The 20002-nt window shown below is 42.1% G+C and overlaps 1 protein-coding gene across 2 annotated transcripts in view; it reads left to right on the top strand.

Annotated features, from left to right (window-relative positions):
* pxylp1 (2-phosphoxylose phosphatase 1) overlaps positions 1–16169 on the top strand; it is a 29717-nt gene extending 13548 nt beyond the window's left edge. Inside the window, exons 1-5 of one of the 2 annotated variants that reach the window (XM_005738355.1) lie at positions 3308–3435; positions 5398–5586; positions 6992–7118; positions 14103–14242; positions 14353–16169. In XM_005738355.1, the coding sequence (XP_005738412.1) occupies positions 3390–3435; positions 5398–5586; positions 6992–7118; positions 14103–14242; positions 14353–15380 (1530 nt within the window). In that variant the 5' untranslated portion in view covers positions 3308–3389 and the 3' untranslated portion in view covers positions 15381–16169. Of the gene's footprint in view, positions 1–3307; positions 3436–5397; positions 5587–6991; positions 7119–14102; positions 14243–14352 lie in introns of those variants that run through there. The other variant, XM_005738354.1, reaches the window with a different exon arrangement.
* The last annotated feature ends 3833 nt before the right edge of the window (positions 16170–20002 follow it).

Genomic DNA, 20002 nt, shown 5'->3' with positions numbered 1-20002 from the left:
CAGGATTCTTGCTCAGAAAAAGGATCAACATGCTCTGAAGTCAGAGCACAAAAACCTTTTTTGTAACAAAATATCGATTTCTGCTGTCCCTGTATCGATACATTATTAGCAAACAAAATATCACGATGCTACAAAGTATCGATTTTTGCTGTCCCTGTATCGATACATTATTAGCAAACAAAATATCACGATACTACACAGAATCGATTTTTTTCCCCCCACCCCTAGTGTCTGCCAGATCTCGAAGTGTCTGACAGTTTCTCACATTCTTATAGCTTCAGCCTCCCTCCAAAGTCATAAAACCTAAACATCCACATTCTTTCTCTCTCAGTGAGCCTAAGTTATGACCATGGCTTCCTGTGCAGTATGTTCTGTTCTTTTCTAATCAGACAAATAAGGCCATTATTCTCTGAAAACGGTATTTCTTATAAATCAGCAGTATAATGCATCATAAAACAATGTAATTCATTCACAATAAATCAGCAGTCTAATGTAATACAAATCAGTCCAATAAATCTAATAGTTGTCACCTTCTTCTAAGTCAAGAGTTAAATGCAACGTAAAACTACATAATGATTTCACAATCTTTAATTAGGGGTATAACGTGGCATAAGATAATATAATAATCTCACAAGGCTCAACTGAGACTAGCCTTTACTGATAGTAAGAGCCCATCAAATACAGGTGTTGCCCTTAAAAAACATTCATTACATTGGGTGGATAGAAAATACGGATGTGGTGTTTGTGAGTGTTTGCTGTGGGCCTGTTTAGTCACTTGAAGTAAAACAGGCTGATGTATTTTGATGAGATTGGATTTCAGAGTAAGAGTCAGCTTGCTGCAAATGCATGACAAACAACATTTAGACGGGTATTGAAAATATGACTTTAGAGAAGATGTTCAGCCTTTCCTGCCAACATTTCGATGCTATTACTCATCCTCAACAAAACAGCTCAAAATACTGCAGAGCACGATACGAATAGACCTACTGTAGTATAGATATGCATTAAAGACAAATTGTGGTGCGGCCTACATTTTTAATGCAAAGCTATTCAACTGTCAAGCATACTAAATTAAATGGCTTCACTAATTATTAAAGTGGCCTGTTGTAGACTAACTGTCTGCACTGTTCAGACATATTAGCTGGAAGATAGATTGAGAATATTCCCTCACTCTATCCATCAGCTTTCTCTAGTGCTTATTTTATGCCAGGATGTATGAGCTGAAATGCATCCCAGCATGCATTTTGCCAAATGCAGGCTTCTGGAACGGTGCCAGTCTGTCATAGGCGTAACACACTGACAGACTACCACGCTTTACATTACCTGTGTGTTTCATATGGTTTATGACCTGTGGGGCTTTTTGCCCATGTGGTGTTGTTTGTTTGGCCCAGCGTTAACACACTTAGTCAAGCAAGGAAGAGTAAAAATTGCCACAGGTGCTGCAGTTATTGTCCTGTGAAGTCAAAGTAGTCCAATCTCAGTGAGTAGTATAGATTACATGTGATTTTTATCATAAATTGTAAATACAGAAAAATCAGAGTCTTGTGCATGCATAGCCTAATCTTTTTTTCTGGTAAATCTTTTAACCATACAGATTCATTTAGAGCAGGGGTGCCCAATCCCGGTCCTCGAGAGCTACCGTCCTGCAGCTTTTATGCATCCTTGTTCCCACACACCTGAATCAAATGAATGGCTTGTTATCAGGCCTTTGCCAAACATGATGGCATGCTGAAGAGGTAATCAAACCATTTGATTCAGCTGTGTTGGAGTAGGGATGCATCTAAAAGCTGCAGGATAGTAGCTCTCGAGGACTGGGATTGGGCAGCCCTGATTTAGAGCTTTTGAACTGTGACGGTCATAAAAATCATCCAGCAAATCATCAGTGTGGTTCAGTTGCTAGGACATGGCAGCTGTGCATGGCATGCTAATGGCATAACCTAAGTACAAAACTAAGCTGATTAGGTTGTTGGTATTGATGTTTAATATAGATGCTGTAGACATGGACATGCATTTTGTCCTGCAGCCCTGAACTCTTTCTAGGACTTAGCTGACAGATCTGGATGTAAGAGATCAAATGAGGTATCCTGATGATTTTGATGATTGGCCTTGGGGTCTTGCATCCCCAAGGCCAGCTAAACCAGACCGTAGGTGGAGTAGAAACCCAACACTCATATTTGCATTTAACGATGATTTAGCATTTCCATGTTTTCTGTTTGTTTTCTCCAGATGGTTCAGTTTCCACTAACATTTATATAATAATTCTAACCAAAGAGCTGCTTTGCCACCCTAATGACAAAATAAATCCAACCAGATACCGGGTATTAAAAGACTCAGATCTATATCGGGGGCAATCAGGAGCTTATGGGTGCTTTTGCTGTAACACTGACCATTAGTGATTAATGAAATGCGAACCACGAGGATGTTAATCTGTTTCGTCCCTGTGGATTGTTTGTAAAGCCCCATAGCGCTGCCTCCTCCAGCTGTGAATGATTTCATTCTTGATGAGCTTTTCTGTCACGAGTTGTTCCATTCACGTTCACTAGACATAAGGTGAGGATGCAACAAGTCCTGGCTGCCTCCAGCTGCTCATTATGTCTGTACTATGAGTCAATATTTGCTCCATCTTTTCCACTGGGCTTTGGTTACAGCAGTGCTGACAGTACAGTGTGCTCTCAAGTTGGGTACTATAAGTGGGCACCCACCTTCTTAATTTGAGGCCAAGCCACATTCTCTGAGTATCTTTATACTTCCATAATCACAGCGGTGCTCTACTTGACACAGATGTGTTTGTGTGCATTTCTGAGGCAGAGCCGCCTGTTTGCCTTGAGGTAAAAATCAGGCTGCGTGTTTATAATGATGGCCTCACACATACTCAGAGGTGGGAGAATTAACAGGGCAGACTGTTTAGCTTTGAGTTTGTGAGTCAGGATGCGTGTATGTTTGCATGCTGTCACCTTTGCTGAAAACACTCAGGTAGCCCTCTTCTCAGGTCTGACGGAGGTGGAAGGATACTTGGAAGGCATGTTAATCGAGCCACATTTAGCATGTCTGCATGAATTTGTTGTGTCCCGTGTGCGTAATGCTCTGTTTGCCGTTTCTGTGTATGCACGTGACAGTGTCGGGCAGGGAGTAACAAAAGCCCCATTGTGGAGGCAACTGTGACTGAACTGGCCTCCAAACGTTTGGTTTGTCCAGGCAGACTGTGTGTGTGTGTGTGTGTGTGTGTGTGTGTGTGTGTGTGTGTGTGTGTGTGTGTGTGTGTGTTGCTGGGAGGTGGTGGTGGGGGGGTAGCAGTGTATGGGGCACAGTGAGTGGAGGAGGACAAGTTATGGTAATGAATGAGCTCCAGTGTGTGCAGTCAGACCTCGAGCTACTGAACGGTCGTCAAAATGCTCTCCGCTCGTGTCGCTGAGCTTGTCGTTTTTCTCATTTGTGGTGAGTTTATGTCCAAATTCAAAACTTTTCATGAAGACTTTCATTTTTTATTTACCAAGACAAAGACATCAGGCTTTGTCTTGGTAAATAACTGTTCTTAGATGTTCTTGCTTGTTCTATGTTCTACAAGTCTACCAGCTTTTCTAGTATTTGTGTACTACAATTCTTAGACGAGGATTATCATGACAAACCTGTTAAGAAGCATTGACAAACACCTGTGACAGGTTGTGCTTTACGTACATCAGCTGCACAGATTGTGTGTGATAATATTGTTGTGCTGCTGAGGGAGATGTGACATATGGCTCCATTCAGCTACTTTTACTAAAAGCAGAGCTGTTTGTCTCACTTTTTAAATATTTATTGAGTGAACTATTGTGTTTTCCTTTTGATAATATTTTCTTCTAAACCTAACTGAGTGGAAAACTCATAATGCACATGCACCAAAGTAAAACAGGAAAAAAAGGGATTTAAAAGATACTGATGTTGCGAGTCAGAGTTTGTTCTAAAACCAAAGGATCCTAAAAGCAAAAGCTCAGGCGCTTTAAAAACAGCAGCCAAAGCTCACATTTGAATAGCTGGAAGCAGCAACAGTCTGGGTCTTTCCAATTGATAAATGCCTTTAAAGGATTATTTAAATCGGGTTAAGGTAATAGGCAAGATTTAATTTTGCACATATGCACAATGCTTACATTGATGGGCCATGAGGATATTTAATGTCCTTTCAGAGCGGGATATTAGAAAGTATGGAGTCTTTCACAGACAGCTCACAATGCATGTGGCAGTTAAACAAATGGAAAACACGATCCTTGGAGCAAAACTGCAAGGCAGTTCATTTGTGTAGTACATTTCAATAAAGTGGAAATTCAGAGGGCTTTCTCAGGGTTTAAAGGCATTATGGTAAAATATAAAGCAGGCATAAGGCAATCTGAAGTTACTGTATAAAAAAGGTGTAAATACTAGTGTGAAGTACAAACAGAAGTAAATATTTGAGCAAACTGTACGGTCTTGATGAGCCCCGCTGGAGACACGGCGCTGTGTAACATTATTTACACTCTGTTGTTGTTTTCAGTCATTTCACTCTGAGAAATGAAAACTCATTAGGTCTTTTATGATGAGGCAGACAGTGGGCCTCTCTTTTTCTTCTCTGCAGCAGGACGTAATGTTTACACAGTTGACTTGCCAGCCTGGATTTTGTGTGTGTATGTGTGTGTGTGTGTGTGTGTGTGTGTGTTCAGCCTCTTTTTCTTCAGGGTTGGATCCGTTTAAATGATCCTTCCAGTTCCCACTGCCGCTCCACTCTCTTTGGACCATTTCTCCTCGGGTTCACAGGTCAGCCAGTGCCTAGGCAACACTGTGGTGGCAGTGAGAGGGTTTTAGGATACAGAGCTGTTGACATGGAGATGAACTGAGATGGAAATGGTTTTCTCAGATGTCTGTGTCTTGCTACTCCATTATTTTGTGGTTTTACTTTTCTCCTCTATTTACCATTAGATGAAAACCTTTTGAAACTTTTGCTGCCAGGTTTTAGACTCCATCTTATTATTATTACTATTATAAGAAGGTACCATGATGGCACCATGTTCAGCACTATATATTTCCCTGTCAGCTGGCAGGACCAGGTTACTGTTGTGAGCATAATTGATATCATAAAGTTGGCTTTACAACATCCTGCAGGGACCCACGTAAGCTACTGCCAAAAATAGAATCCAGTTTTATGTATAACACTTGAAATGTTGTACACAGATTAATGAAATAGTAAAGTCCCATGTTGATCCCTGGGCAGAAGACAAAACAGTACTATTTAGAGTTCTAAGCCAGTGAAGCTGCTCACTATGATGCTTTAGATTGATGTTTTTCAGTTTTCCTAATTCTTTCATTTCTCTTTCTACCTTTACTTTTAACTTAAAAAACATATATATACTGTATTTCTACCTGTTCTCATGCCACTTTGTTTCTCCACAGTGAACCTGATCCCCACCACACCGATAGTGGAGGAGCGCCCTTTCCATGCTGCGGATGGAGGTATCGGGGTGGCTGTGGGGAAGAGCAGAAAGCGAGTGTTCCCACATCCACACACCCAGGAGCCCAACCCCATATTTGAGGCTTATGGGTACTGCAACATTCCCAACCGCACTGAACAGGCCTGGGAGGGTGAGACCTGCACAGTGACACAAAATCTGATTTAAGCAAAATCTGAAAAAAACCTTTATGCTGTGTGTGATTGTGAGTCTGGTTATGTGAGAGACACATTGTTGAGGCCGGCTCTCTCTTTGCACGAGTCAGAAGCAGATTTGATGGACAGCACAAAAAATGCTTAATTTAGTAATAATGTCAGCTTTAGTGTGTCAGGGCACGAGGGATGTGTTAATTTTGGAGACGTCACTTCTCCTGGACTGCATCATCTGTAATGCTGCAGCTCCATCTCACTACAGCACAGCTCTGTTTCTAGCCTGAGGCAACCATACAAATATCCTGCACTGCTTGAGATGAGTTACACAAGCAACCGCTAATTCACTGCGTGGTAGTTTCTCTCACCGGAGGAAAATAAATCACGTTCATCATTTAGATTTATTAGAAATAATAAGAACAAGAAATAATAAATAATCATATATTTTTTTAGACAGTTTCAGACACTGGACAATCACTAAATACAGATTTTCCTGTTTGGCTATGCAAGTAAATAAGTGTCATTTTGCATCTTAATGAAAAATTAATGTTCTTTTTTATATTTTTCTTTTTTCCACACATACTTGTGGATCAACCATTACGGAAACATAAAAAGTATTTTTGCTACTTATACTTGTGTTGATTTATAGCATCTGTGGCATAAAGCTAGATTTGACAGACACTGTGCGTCCAAAGTTATTGACATGCGCAGTGGTGTTTTTCTGTTTTAAGGTGGTGTAATGTTCCCAAGGACACACACTCATTTCCCTGCATCTCCTATCTTCTGATTTGACTTTTAAATAACTCACTTACACTCACAGTCATGCACTCACAGACAGTGCTCCAATTTCTTTGATGTGTCTCATGTTGCTGCCAACTCCAGCCTTAGTTGATGCCCCGAGCAGAGCACTTTTGCTTCAAATTGTCTCAAATCTTGTGATATTTTTTGTATAGTGCACTATATGCTAACTATCTCTGCCTTCCATTTGGTACTAGGTTAAAACAGTGAATTTATGAGAACTTTAAAACTGAAAATATTTCTCCCTTGTGTGTCAGAATGAGTACATGTTGGACTATGTAACAAAAACAACAGTGATAGTTGGGGAAACAGCTCTGTGGAGAATGCCAGAAACTCTACGGGAGATAATTCGATGTACTTGTCGCTAAGAGTCACACTTTGTAAAGTGATTGCATTGTTGATAGAAAGAAATGAACATACCTGCTCTAATTTCTTATCATCATATGCCTGCTACATCCTAATCTAACCACAGTCTTGATGCTTGGATAAGTAATCTGATATCTGCTAACAAAAGGGAGAATAATGGCGAATAATGGTGCCTTTTTCCACCGCATGCATTGGAACATTGCTGAAGATGGTCTCCTCTGACAGGTCACAGTCCTGCTGACTACAAGCTGCTGTCTGTCCATGTGATGATTCGCCATGGTGATCGCTATCCGCTTTATTCCATTCCCAAGACCAAGCGACCCGCCATTGACTGCACCCTGTCCACTAGCAGGTACACCCACGTTTCCCATTAGATGAACAAATACAACCTGCAGCATTTTTTATTAATCACATTCTTATTCTAACATGATGCTACAATAAACCTCAAGAAATGTTTTCTGGACTGATCTAAAAGTGTAGCGGAAGCTGATTAGTGTGGTGTTTTACTCTTTTAACAGAAGGGCAAGAGCATGAGTGGCATAAGTGTTACAGTGGTTTCTACAGTGTGAAAATGAAGGCTTTGTGCCCACTGTTTTAATTAAACCAGATTGGAGAATAGTGCTTCCTTAGCAGTAACTATCTCCCAGCTATGAACTCTGGCCCCCTTTGTCTAATGGTTGGCAGGAAGACCTGATGGGAAGTGGGTGAGAGTGAGACACCAATTACTGAACCAGGCTTTGATATCCTCCTACAAAAACTGCTGGCTAGATAACAGCTGTCAGAAAATGAGCTCAATGAGAAAGCAGCTTTAGATTTTTTTTTTGTGTGATGTTCAAGAGCCTCACAGCAATTAATTTGCATCACAGTTGGTAAATCAGGACCTGTATAAGCATTAAACATATGAATACCCCAGACAGTCACTTGGTTTTCCAGCGATTGCAGGCGGCAGGACAGAAACTCCCTATAGAAATGCGTGGAAGCGCACACACACACACACACACACACACACACACACACACACACACACGCAGAAATTAATATTGTTATCTTCCTTTATTCATTATGCTCCATTCTCCAGACTTTACAGTGCGTCTGCTCTTCCCGGCTCTGCAGCTCAGTCAAGAGGGGGCTAGACAAGACTTCCTGATAGGAAGTTATTAAAAGCCAGCTTGCCCCTGTGCTTGAGCTTCAGAAGAGGTCTGCTTCTGTGTGGTTGTGTTCACTTCAGTTATTGCAAATGCACGTTGCTATGGCAGTTTTTCTTGTTATTCGGTCAGATGGGTTTTGTGCACTCACACTCTGTGGGATTTTGGACCATATGGTCAATAAATTCTCTGTGACCGGTCGTGTGTTTGGGCTGTGTACCTGGCTTCAGATTCAGTCACTTCTTAACTTAATTCTGCACCAAGCTTTAAAGCAGCAACATCAGCTCTGCACATCTGGACAGTGCAGGCCACATGCCAATCTCTCAGGCTGAAACAAAGGGTTGCATTTCAGATTAGTTAGTTGCAGCTGATATGCAATGAACATTTGATTATTAAATATAAAGCGTCGCTCTGGTTTAGGTGGTTTATGATCAAGTACCTGCAAGAATAGAATAGAATAGAATAGAATGCCTTTATTGTGACTATACTGTTGTACAATGAGATACAGAATAACAGCGTTCCCATCAGGCGGAGTGGCAATTTGTTTTTAGTGCTTATTACTGAATATTGACTTTCAAAGATTTTTGTTTTGTCTTTAATAAAGTAGTTCTCTACTTAGATTGTATTTTTACCACATAAGTTCATTCACAAAGATATGTAGATCCACATATATTGGCCAATATTTGTTATTTGATTATATATTTGTGTCTAAAGTGAAATTTAAAATGAGTAAAGTAGAGATGGAGGAAACACCTTTCCACCAGGTTATTGGAGTTTGTCCTTCAGAGGCAGGACTTCCCTGTTGGCAACTCTACAAAATCAACAACCAGCTGATCTAAGCAGAGTCGGGCAGAGCATAAACAGTAATCCATGACTAGTTGTGACAGAAAAGTAAAAATATATTTAAAAAGCACTGTCACATCATCTTAGTAATATGGCCATGCCCATAGCAAAGCTAGCATATAGCAGCAGATTTTGGATTTGATGCGTTGTGTTGTTGTTTGGTGTTGAACTGCCTTCACTGTGGAAGAATTTAGTGCTATTTGTATTCAAGACTCAACTTGCTAAATATCTCAAGTTGCACCACTACCCTAACTTCCGTTCATTGTTAGTCCAACCGTCTGCAGTGGTACAGTACACAGTGACCATGGTGCTACATATGACATATAACAGACAGTCAACACAGGACTACATAAAGTGCAATGTTCAAAAATTGCAAAAAAAACCCCCCAAAGATGGTGCAACACCAGACAGAACAGAGCGATACAGACACAAGACAGTGCAGTCACAACAGTGTAATTAGAAATGTGCAAAAGACTGCGTATTGTGTAAAAAGTCACAATACTCAGTCTTGTACTATAATACTACTACCAGCACAGAAGTGTCCCATTATCTTCGTGTTTATCGGTCTGAGAGCATCCCCACTCTTCTTGTTTTGCTGCTGACCAACTGGTCCTGACTAATCCTGACTCTTCCCGTCTCATTACATCATGTCACATTCTCCCTGCTGGCTGCAGTGCTGTGCGTTTTGCTGTTTTGAGGCCCTCTGTATCATTCAGTTACACCCCTCTGAGTGGATCTCTCTTGATTTTTCTCCACCTCCACCGTCTTGGATTGCAGATGGTTAGTCCTTCTGATCTTGTGAGCTGCTGTGAGCTGCACGACCACTCTAAGCAGGAGGACGACTGGTTCTTTGCTACGGAATCATCAAGGCTACTTTGCAAATACATATTCACAGAGGAGCAACTAAAAAACAGAAAAAGCTTCATGCACACATGTATACATACCAGCAGACTGAGATAGAAGCTCTTTAAATGTAAAGTTATGTACAGAGAAGCCTGCACAAAACTGCCTGGTTCTTATCTTCGCCCAGTGTGATATAGCAGCCAGTGACAACACTTTACAGGCCCAGGAACAACTTCTTATGGATGCAGTGCTTCTCTCTTATGTCCATAATTCCACGGTGCCGCTCAGGCTGCCCAGGAACACCACAGAATATGATAAAGTCCAGCATGTGAAACCTGATAAGCTGAGAATGGACAGGTTTCCTAACCATGCTGAGTTTGCTGATAACAACCCTTTGATTGAGAGTGGGCATTATTTAAAAGGTCTAGACACTAAAATGCTACAATAATATGAGTTTCCTCAGTTTTATTTATGCAGGATTAGTTTGTGGGGAAATAGCTCGTTCTGTGCAAAGTTCAGTATTATAAGGGGCATTTTAATGCTTATATATATTTAGCTGAACCATCAACTTGCTCTTCTGTCGCCACACATTTTGCATCTCCCCGTGAATATTCTGTGTAAACACTCACCTCTTTTCATTTTTGGCTGTAACTAAATGACCATCATGACAGTGTGTTTCATTTTTGATGGCCATGTTTTCAGTGTCAGTCCTCAGTCTATTTAGTCCCAACTGAAATATCTCATCTGTTAAAGATTTATGAATAAATACTCCATCCATCCATTTGCTTATCCTTTTCAGGGTCGCGGGGTGCGCTGGAGCCTATCCCAGCTGTCTTAGGGCCAGAGGCGGGGTACAGGTCGCCAGTCTGTCGCAGGGCTAACACGTAGACACAGAAAACCATTCGCACTCATAGTCACGCTAACATTTTCTCACGTTTACCACATGGTTTAAATTAAAACCACGTTGTAAACATGACATTTTTATGGCTGAATTTTGGCATTTTTAACTTAAGAGGTCATGGGGATTGATCCACTTGTGAAGCAAACTTCAGCTTTGTTTCAAGGGGGGTTGGACACTTCCTTGTTGGCTTCGGTCCCAAACATTGCTGCTTGCTTGGTCACCACTTCAAAATTCTTTTCAGGTGTAGATCTCAGAAAGATTCATAACCTAGCTGAAATGCATTTGTCTTGCTTTGGTGAGTCTGTTGTATGTCTTGGTTTATTCTGGTAATAACATAGGTAGTTCTGTTTTTATTTAGACCAGCATGTAATTACAGGGATCTCAACTAGCATATGCCCTGGGCAGGATCCTTACAGAGAGCTCAGCAGTGTGTGTCCTTGTGTGTGTGCGCCTCTGTGTGTGTACCCTGGCACCAGCTTGTCGACCCACTGTCTCCGTCTGTGGTTAACTGAGCTCTTTCATCGGGGAACATCTCTTCTCTTCTTCTTCTGCTTTTTCTTCTTCTACCAATGCAGTCTTTGTCCAGGTTTTTGTCTCCCTGAACCAGTCATCCGATTTGCTTTCATCCCAGCTTTGACCACACCATCTCATTCCCTTTTTTATTTACCCCACCCCCTCCACTCATGCTACCTCTTCTTTCCTCATCTCTCCATCCCTTCCTCCCGCCACACTAATCTTTCCCCCCATCCCATTCAGTGATAATAATCCCTGCTTAATGTAATTGGGCTGTGTAATCTTTGGTTAGCAACAATCAGCCTAATAGACAGCCTGGCTGGCTCTTTGTCTGCACTAGTGTCCCCATCCGCTGACATCCAGTCTCCCAGTGTAGCCAATTAAAATGTGAATTGTCTCAAACTCCCTAAAGCAAAGTCATCAGTTGATGGCACTGAACTGGAGCACTTGTGGGCACTGAATAGCACACATTCAGTGTCGTTTAAGGGAGTATTAACTTGTGATAATGCAGAGAAAGGTTTGGTTAAATGGTGACAACAGCTGCTGATGCAGCATGATAGGAAAAGGCAATAATGACTAAAAAACTAAGAGTTTAGTGCTGTGAAGCCTTTGTTTTGGCATAAAAAGCACAAACTACCCATTGTCATCATGCAATTGTCCTTTGTAATGTAGCTGCTGGCTGTAGAGCTGCGTCACAACAATCACAGGCATGATTTAAGGGTAATGACGGCTCTGTGTGCGTGTTGTTTTTTTGTTTTTTTCTAAAACGGCTCATTCCCGAACCAGTATGTAATCACTATGGAAACTGTGTATGTGCGCATGACCCGTTTTAATCTGAGTGAGCTGAACTGCAGCTCCCTCAGATTTGTTATATTGAACTGTAATCTTCAATCATCTCTAATCTACTACAACTTGGATTGCTCCTCTCGCTGCCCTCATCCCTACGTGTTTGTGCGTGCTTGTATGCGTGCTCGAGTGGGTGTTAGGCTTTGTGCGTGTGTACATGTGTGCATTTCTCCCAAGGCAACAAATTCTTTCATCTTTTTATATCTCCATTTCCCGTATTGCCTCCCACACATATTGAACAGTGCTGCTGCTGCAGAGCAGTGTTGTGCTGGAGAGACACCTGGTGGTGAATGTGGGGAGTGGCACCACATGCTGCGACTGATGATTATTTTCATTACAGGTTATCTTATCAGCTTTGTTAAGATTTCTAAGATGGCAAATGACAATTTCATAATTTTTTTCATACCCCAGTGTGATGTTATAAGATTATGTAAATTGTATAATACAAAAACATCCTCACATTTTGGAAGCGCGCTGTACATTTTATTTTATTTTTTATTTTTTTAAATATAATGCAAACATAATACTGGCAAGGCAGTGAGAAGGGCCTGGTTTGAATCCACCATCCTTTCTGTGTGGAGTTTGCATTTGTTCCCCGTTTCTGAGTGGGCTCTCTCCGGGTACTCTAGGTTCCTAACATGCAGTTAGTGGGGTTAGGTGTGAATGTGAGTGTGAATGGTTGTCTGTCTCTCAGTTGGCCCTGTGTGGCAGTCTGTCCATGGTGTGGATCTGACTTGAATAAGTGTAAGAGGATGGATAATACTAGCAGGCTTCATAAAAATTACTGCAAAGCCTCAATACATAGACTTAAGTGATGCATTGGCTTGCTGTTTTAGCTTTACTGCACACCAAGAAGGTCCATGGTCTGAATTCACTGGCCCTCTGGGACCATCTGTGTGGAGTCTGCATGTTCTCCTTATGGCAGCTTTGGTTCTCTCCGGTCCACAGGGAGACTCCCACAGTCCAAAGACGCGTTAGGTTAACTGGTGATTCTAAATTAGCCGTAGATGTGTGTTGGTCCTGTGGTAGACTGGCAACCTGTCCAGAGTGTACTTAACTTTTTGTCCCATGACACCTGAGGGAGACCCTGTGACTGTGAATTTGATAAGGAGAACAATGATGGATGTTTCAGCTTTACGAGTGTTTCATGTTTTGAGGGGGAAAAAGCATTATTATATTAATACCTTTCTTTAGTTATTGTATTATTCCTACTAATTTATTAACCTTGAGGATTTTATAAACGATTCATTATGTAAGTCAGATTTTCCATTAAGATTTAAAAGGGAGTATTTGTATTAGTTTTTATGCATTTAAAATCTTTTTGAGTGGACAACAAACATAAGCAGGATTAAAATGAGCAAGCATCATGTTAGCAAAAAGGTTAGACACTCAGGGGTCACACAGCTGCCTGCCAATGGTTAAAGCTGAAATATGAACAGGAAGTTCTGTTGAAAGGTTAGAAGCAGATTTGAGAGTTAATGTTTGCCTTTGCAATGCTGCGTTATATGGTGTAATGACATGAGCTAAAGGTTATTCCATGTGTGGATCTACTGGATGACTTTTTTTTTTTAAGAGCAGCTTTAGTAAGAAAACGCTGAGCAAATGTTTAAGATTGAGCACAGTTTAATTAATCTGTCCTCACAAATAGTGCTGTACACATTTGCTTGGTAAGTGGAAGGTTGTTGGTTCAGTTCCAGCTGGAGACACAAATCCCCTGTGGGGCTGTGCCAGGAAGGGCATCCAAACATGCAGCACTGCCCACTGTGGCGACCCCTTGTGGCAGCAGCTGAAAGTACCTATAAACAGAACTATTTGAAACAATTAATCGCATTCAAATACTCTGTTTGTCAGCCTTTACTGGACTTGATTCGGGTATTGTGTAGAGTTGCTGAGAATGAAGCTCTGCTTGGTTATTTAGATGTTACATTGAAGTCACTTATGATTGAAAATATTATGATTAGTTTGAAATATTGTAATTGGACTTTTTAAGTCATTTTAAATGATTTAAACTCATTTATCATCATTTGTCAACTGTGACACTTCTGATCAATTTAACGATGTCTTTAAGATCAAAAAGCTGATCTCCGTTCAGAAACAAAGAGCAGCTTTTAAACTGTCACGTATTTCAGCTGTGTGGGGAAACCACATCCACCTGAGCAGCAACGCAGGCTTAAGTTTGTGTTATGTGAACATGAGACCATGGATTACATCTTTAATTCCTCTTGTCTTTTCTTCTAACCCTCAGGAAACCCTCCCACCCCCTGCTGGACTCCTTCATCCATCACATGGGCCTGGGGGGTCGCGGCCACTGGGAGTCACCTCTGGGCTCGGTTCCTCGTCTGCCCAGCCACAGTGCCTGTGAGATGGGAGAACTCACGCAGACAGGTGACAAGAGCAGTAGAACCGAACTCTTACAGACATTGTTATGTGTTGAGTACTCACATAATTTATTCTACATCATTCATGCCACGTTTCATTTTCCCATCGTTGTCCAGGTGTGGTGCAGCACCTTCGCAATGGGCAGCTCCTCCACCACGCCTACAAACAACACAGTCTCTTCCCTTCTGATTGGGCGCCCCGTCAGATCTGGGTGGAGACCACAGGGAAGAGTCGCACTCTTCAGAGCGGGCTGGCCTTCCTCTACGGTTTCCTTCCGGACTTTGATTGGACGAAGCTGACCGTGCGTCACCAGTGGAGCACGCTGTTCTGCAGCTCGGCCTGCGACTGCCCTGCCAGGAACAGGTACCTGGAGGAGGAGCAGAGGAGGCAGTATCAGCTCAGAGCGGCCGATACTGAACTGGAGAGAACTTACATGGATATGGCACGAACTTTGGGTCTTCCCACTCGGCAGCTCCGAGCTGCAAACCCCATAGACTCCCTGCTGTGCCACCTGTGCCATGGCCTTTCGTTCCCATGTGTTCCCATAGGGGATAGTGGCGCCGGCGGATGCCTGACTATGGAACAGTTTGCCGTGATCCGACGGCAGCAGCTGGACGATGAGGTGGACCGGAGGAGAGCGGGGCTGTACCACAAATACGCCATCCTGGCGATGTATCCCTACCTCAACCGAACCGCCGCCAAGATGGAGCGGATCGCTAAGAGCATCGAGGCTGGTCGTGAGCCTCGTTCTGGGGGCGAGGAGGTCTTCACTCTCTCTTCAGCCCATGATGTCACAGTGGCTCCATTGCTAAGTGCCCTGGGTCTCGAAGAAGCCCGGTTCCCAAGGTTTGCAGCAAGAATTGTCTTTGAACTGTGGAAAAGTCCCCCGACGATACAAGGCCAAGTAAAAAAGAGAGGTGGAAAAGGTGAGAAGTCAAAGGCCAAATACGGCGAAACATTCATCCGGGTGCTGTACAACGGCGAGGACGTGACATTTCACACCTCCTTCTGTCGCCCACACGACCGCCACGTCAGCCAGCCTCTCTGCCCTCTGAAAAATTTCCTGTCTTTTGTTAGGAGAGACATGTTCAGCGTTGTCAATGCCACCTCCTACAAGGAGGCCTGCTACAGGCGCCCCGGTTGACAGACGGAGAGGAGGGCGACTGAGTAAAGCTTGATGGCAGATGGTTGTACTTTCATTTAGAACGTGTTTTGAAGACGGTGTACTCTTACTCTGCTCGTAGTGTCTCCACATTTTATAACATAGTCCTTTTACATTTCTGAGCATGAAGTGTGACACAATCACACACAACATGACCTTCACTTTATAACCTTTCTACAAGCGTACGATCATTTTATAAAGATCTGTTCTCGACTCTATCTGTACAACACAAACAATTCAAGGGAAGTTGAACAGCACTCAGCCACTTTATTCCAACATTCCATGACAACTTGAAACTGCAACATTTCATTATTTCCAAATGCCTGTAAGAAAGAGGAATATTGAAGCTGGAAATACTATGATGGGAATATTTTGTGTATAATAATGTATTTCAGTCAAAACTTTGGGCCAGTTTGAGCTGTAGAACTCAAGATGACCAAGTTTTGTTTTAACATTTAATCTTTGCAGCAGGCTTTGTTTTTAGCAGTAACATTCTCACACGTTGCCGTGCGTCTTTTTATTCTTGGCTTCATTCAAATTGTTTGCGGTACTCTAATAGTGACAGTTTGGTGCTATTAGTAATCACGCCCCTCTTCTCATTTTGGTCTTTCTACTGAGTCTAATAAACGTTTTTCCGAACAGACGTACGTTACTGTAAAACAGTAAAATAAATGCCGTCATGTTTTAATGCTCTGTTCTCTTAGTGTTTTTTTTTTTTTTTTCAACTATGACCCATTTGGTTTGGATTTTAAATACTGAATAAACAAATAAAAGCTGTTTCTAATATTACTTTGACTTACTGGTGATTTTTTATTTTTTTAAAGCGATGATATAAAATCATTGCATCTAAAATGTACCCAGTTATGATTAAAAGTTGTTAAAAAAATTTCTGCAAGAATATCAACAGATGTCGTTTCATACACCTGTTTTGTCACCCTTGTAAAAAATGTCTTGCTTTAGGTGTTAGCTGATCCTTCTACCACCATCTTCCATTTCAACTCACTCTTTTTAAAAAAAAAAATACTGTCTCTGATTTTGACTAAGCCATTTCAACACCCTGGATTTCCACTTCTCGGCCCATTACTTGGTGGATTTTCTGTTGTTTAGGATCATTATTCTGTTGAAATGGCTCCCTCAGGTCCAACTTTCTGACTGATAACTTGAATTATCTTCAAGCATATGCTTCAAGCTGCCAAATGTGTCCTGTGTTAATGAAGCCAAACGGCTCTTTGTTTCATCTGTGAGAGTAGATCCTCCCAAAAGGCAAATTGTTGCTTTAAAGTCTTTATGGAGCATGAATGTGTGTGGATGGCACACAGTTCACAAAGCTCAAACCTCTTTCTTTCTACACGTTTAGATAAAGACAGTTCCAGGAGTTTCCCTTTGATTCTGGGATGGACGGTCTGTATTAGATCTTCTAAAATTGCTTGTCAGACATGAACATCTACAAACATTAGATAATGCTTTGGATCTTGGCATGATTATGCCCCACACTGACAGTGAAGAGACAGCAGTCGCTATATTTGACATTCACCAGGTCACAAGTCGCCCATCTAGGGTTGGGATTGGTTTTATTTTGGCTTAATCTTCAACCACTTACAGAGTTTCCTATTTGTAACTCCCACATGAAAAGGCTTTTGACAAAATAAACTAACAATAAAGGCAAAATAATTGTATGAATGTATTGAAATGTAAAGTGTGAAGAGAGATTCTATTTCTCGGCTGTCCTGGGAACGCCTTGTTGTTCTCCCGGACAAGCTGGAGGAGGTAGCTGGGGAGAGGGAGGTCTGGGCTTCTCTGGTTAGGCTGCGCCTGCGACCCGGCCTCGGATAAGCGGAAGAAGATGGATGGATGGAGTGAAGGTGTGCCTATACAACATGAAGCTAAAATAAAACCCAGTTCCATCCCTACATGGGTGACGACCTCATGGATATCAAAAGAGAAATAAGGAAGCTTTCTATCATTCACGCCTAACCTACAAAACCTGATTATTATTGTTTTGAACCTAAAGTCGTGTAAAAAGTGTGTCTTGACTGATCTGCTGTCTTGTTTAAATTCTTCTTATCTCCTTCTATGTGTGGCTCTGTTGGTTTCCTACATATCTGTACTGAATTACAAGTGCTAATTATAGCTATTTTAGATACTTTTGGGTGGCTTTAGTTTGAAAATATCTGCCCTGTAACCTTGTTGCTTTACAAAGTTGAAATTACTACCGTCAGAGAAATCTGGAGTAAACACTTTCACATGTAGGAAAAGTAACTGAACTGAAGGTGCTTTCCTTCACTCTGTGCCTAATTTGCTCAGTACTGAAGTGATAAGAGCGAGTTGTACTGCATAGACAGTAAAATTACACCACTAGGTGGCGTATTAGCTCCACAGACCATGCATACCTATGCAGTCTGACCCATCTGCTGCTATCAGTTATCCACTTTGTCAGCAGAGCTGCAGGGCCACACCACAGAGGCAATCCATTTATATAAATGTGTGCCTATTCCTCACCACCGGACGAGTCATGTGTCATCATCATTAGGAGCATAATACATTGATGACAAGGTATCTATTGTACAGCTCATTTTCAAAAGTGCCTCAGCTTGTTCGCTGTGTTTTTTTTAGTCTTTTTCCGAATCCTCTGAATCAGGAGAGTATTGACTGGAAAAATGCAATAACATGAATGAGTCGGTAAATTACATTTGCAGTATATGGATGTGATATTTGTCCTGGCGGTAGAGGGCTATTTGGTAGTGAATAAAAGCGTGCACAATTGATGCTGAGGACAGATTACAAATGTCATGTGCTCTAGCAGGAGTTTTTTATTTAGCCACGCTGCAGTCTGAGGGGAGGAGGGCTTGCTGTCGTTTTCAGGAGCCGTGCGAGTTTGTGCTGAGTTTCTCAAAGCGTATTGAACAGTTTCATTGAGTCGCTGAATCTTATTGTCAGACAGGAGTCACTCCGGCATTTGAACAGCAACGCCGGATTAAAAATCACTCGAGTTGCATCCTGGCACTTCCTGTCTCAATCCCAAAGTTCAGGCAAACTGCAAAAGTCTATGCAAATTTATTCCCAAACTTTTCCCCAAGCCTCCGAGGCCATTTCCCATTTTATACCATGACGTCAGGGCTGTTAATGATAGGAGCTAACCTCCTCTGGACGGCTTGATTCCTCCCTCTTTTGTCCTGCCCTCTCTCACCGACGCCTTTCCCTCCAGGCCCTGACACCCCTCTGCCACCCACGCCACTGATGTCATCCTGCCACAGCGAGGTGGAGCAGCAATTTCCTCCTGCCACAACTTGCTTAATCTTTGATGTTGCTACGTCGCCTCCGGCTTTGGGTTATATACCGGTGTCTATCACCCTTCTGTGTGTGTGTGTGTGTGTGTGTGTGCGCGCATGCATAGGAGGGTAAAGACAGATCACGGTGAATGTATCTCAGTTCCAACCTTGTGTGTGTGTGTGTGTGTGTGTGTGTTGACCTACCAACAATGTCCACTTGACACAAAAGCTGCTGTATAGATTTCCAAACAGACCCAGAACAGTAACAGAGGCTGCTGAAAACTGGGATGTGTGTGTGTTGTTTTGGATAGATGAGGGCAAAGCAGCTGACTGACAGCTCAGACAGTAGGAGAGGAGCATTGCGGTCAACGCCAAGGAGAAGGGAAGATGGAAGAGAGGGAGAGGCTGTGGTCATGGTTAGATATTAACCTCATGGAATTATCCCCGGACTCTGCTCGCTCCCAAAACCACAGTTTACCAGCCACTGGTTGGAGGAATTAAAGAGAGATATTAAATTTCATGTTGTGAAGAGGTTTCAGAGCGGGAACAACAGCTACCAGGCTCAGGGCTGAAGGAGGCCTAGTGCAGACCGAAGGGAGCAACTTCCTCTGTCTTCCCACGGTTTCATTCACTGTAACTCATAAGAAATGAGCCACTAAGAATACATAAGAGAAATAAATGTCCCAGGCTCTCAAGGATATTATCTTTACATGTTTCATTGTGGACAGTTTAACAATTTACTGTAAATCGGGGGGAGATTGTGATTTGGGAAGCTGTGATGCTATACTGTCCTGATGCTGAGATAAAGACTTTTCAAAAGAAAAGTCTGACATTTTACAAAGTGCTCCGTTACTGTAAACCCCCCTCACCCAAACCCAGGCTACATTTTTGGAGTCGCTGGTATGTGTTATAAAAGTAGAGTGCCTTAAATGTGCATTTTTTTAAATGGGGTAACTTTTCAGTTTCTCTGTGATGTTGGTGGACATTTAACTGATGAGTTTATGGATAAGGCCATACTGATGAAAACATAATTTTTTTCAGTGATGGTCCTTATTAGCGTCAGAAAGGAATTGGGTAAACAAATGAGTGTGCAGCGTCTTTAGGTTAATATCTGGTTTCAAAACACGAATATAGCAATGGCAAAAATGCTCATATCAAAGGTTTACAACAGGACTTCACTTATTAGTGGATGATACCATGCTGGCTACATCTATGCTTTATAATATATGGCCAGAGCCAGCTTGCTGTTTGCCTGTGTGCTATGCTAAGCAAGCTATCTCCTACAGTGGGGCAAAAAAGTATTTAGTCAGCCACCGATTGTGCAAGTTCCCCCAC

This window comes from Pundamilia nyererei, unplaced genomic scaffold, assembly GCF_000239375.1.
Source record: "Pundamilia nyererei isolate P.nyererei 1_Seehausen unplaced genomic scaffold, PunNye1.0 scaffold00083, whole genome shotgun sequence".
Classification (NCBI taxonomy): domain Eukaryota; kingdom Metazoa; phylum Chordata; class Actinopteri; order Cichliformes; family Cichlidae; genus Pundamilia; species Pundamilia nyererei.
Note: the sequence above shows the minus strand (reverse complement) of the source record. Positions and strands in the feature narration are given on the sequence as shown.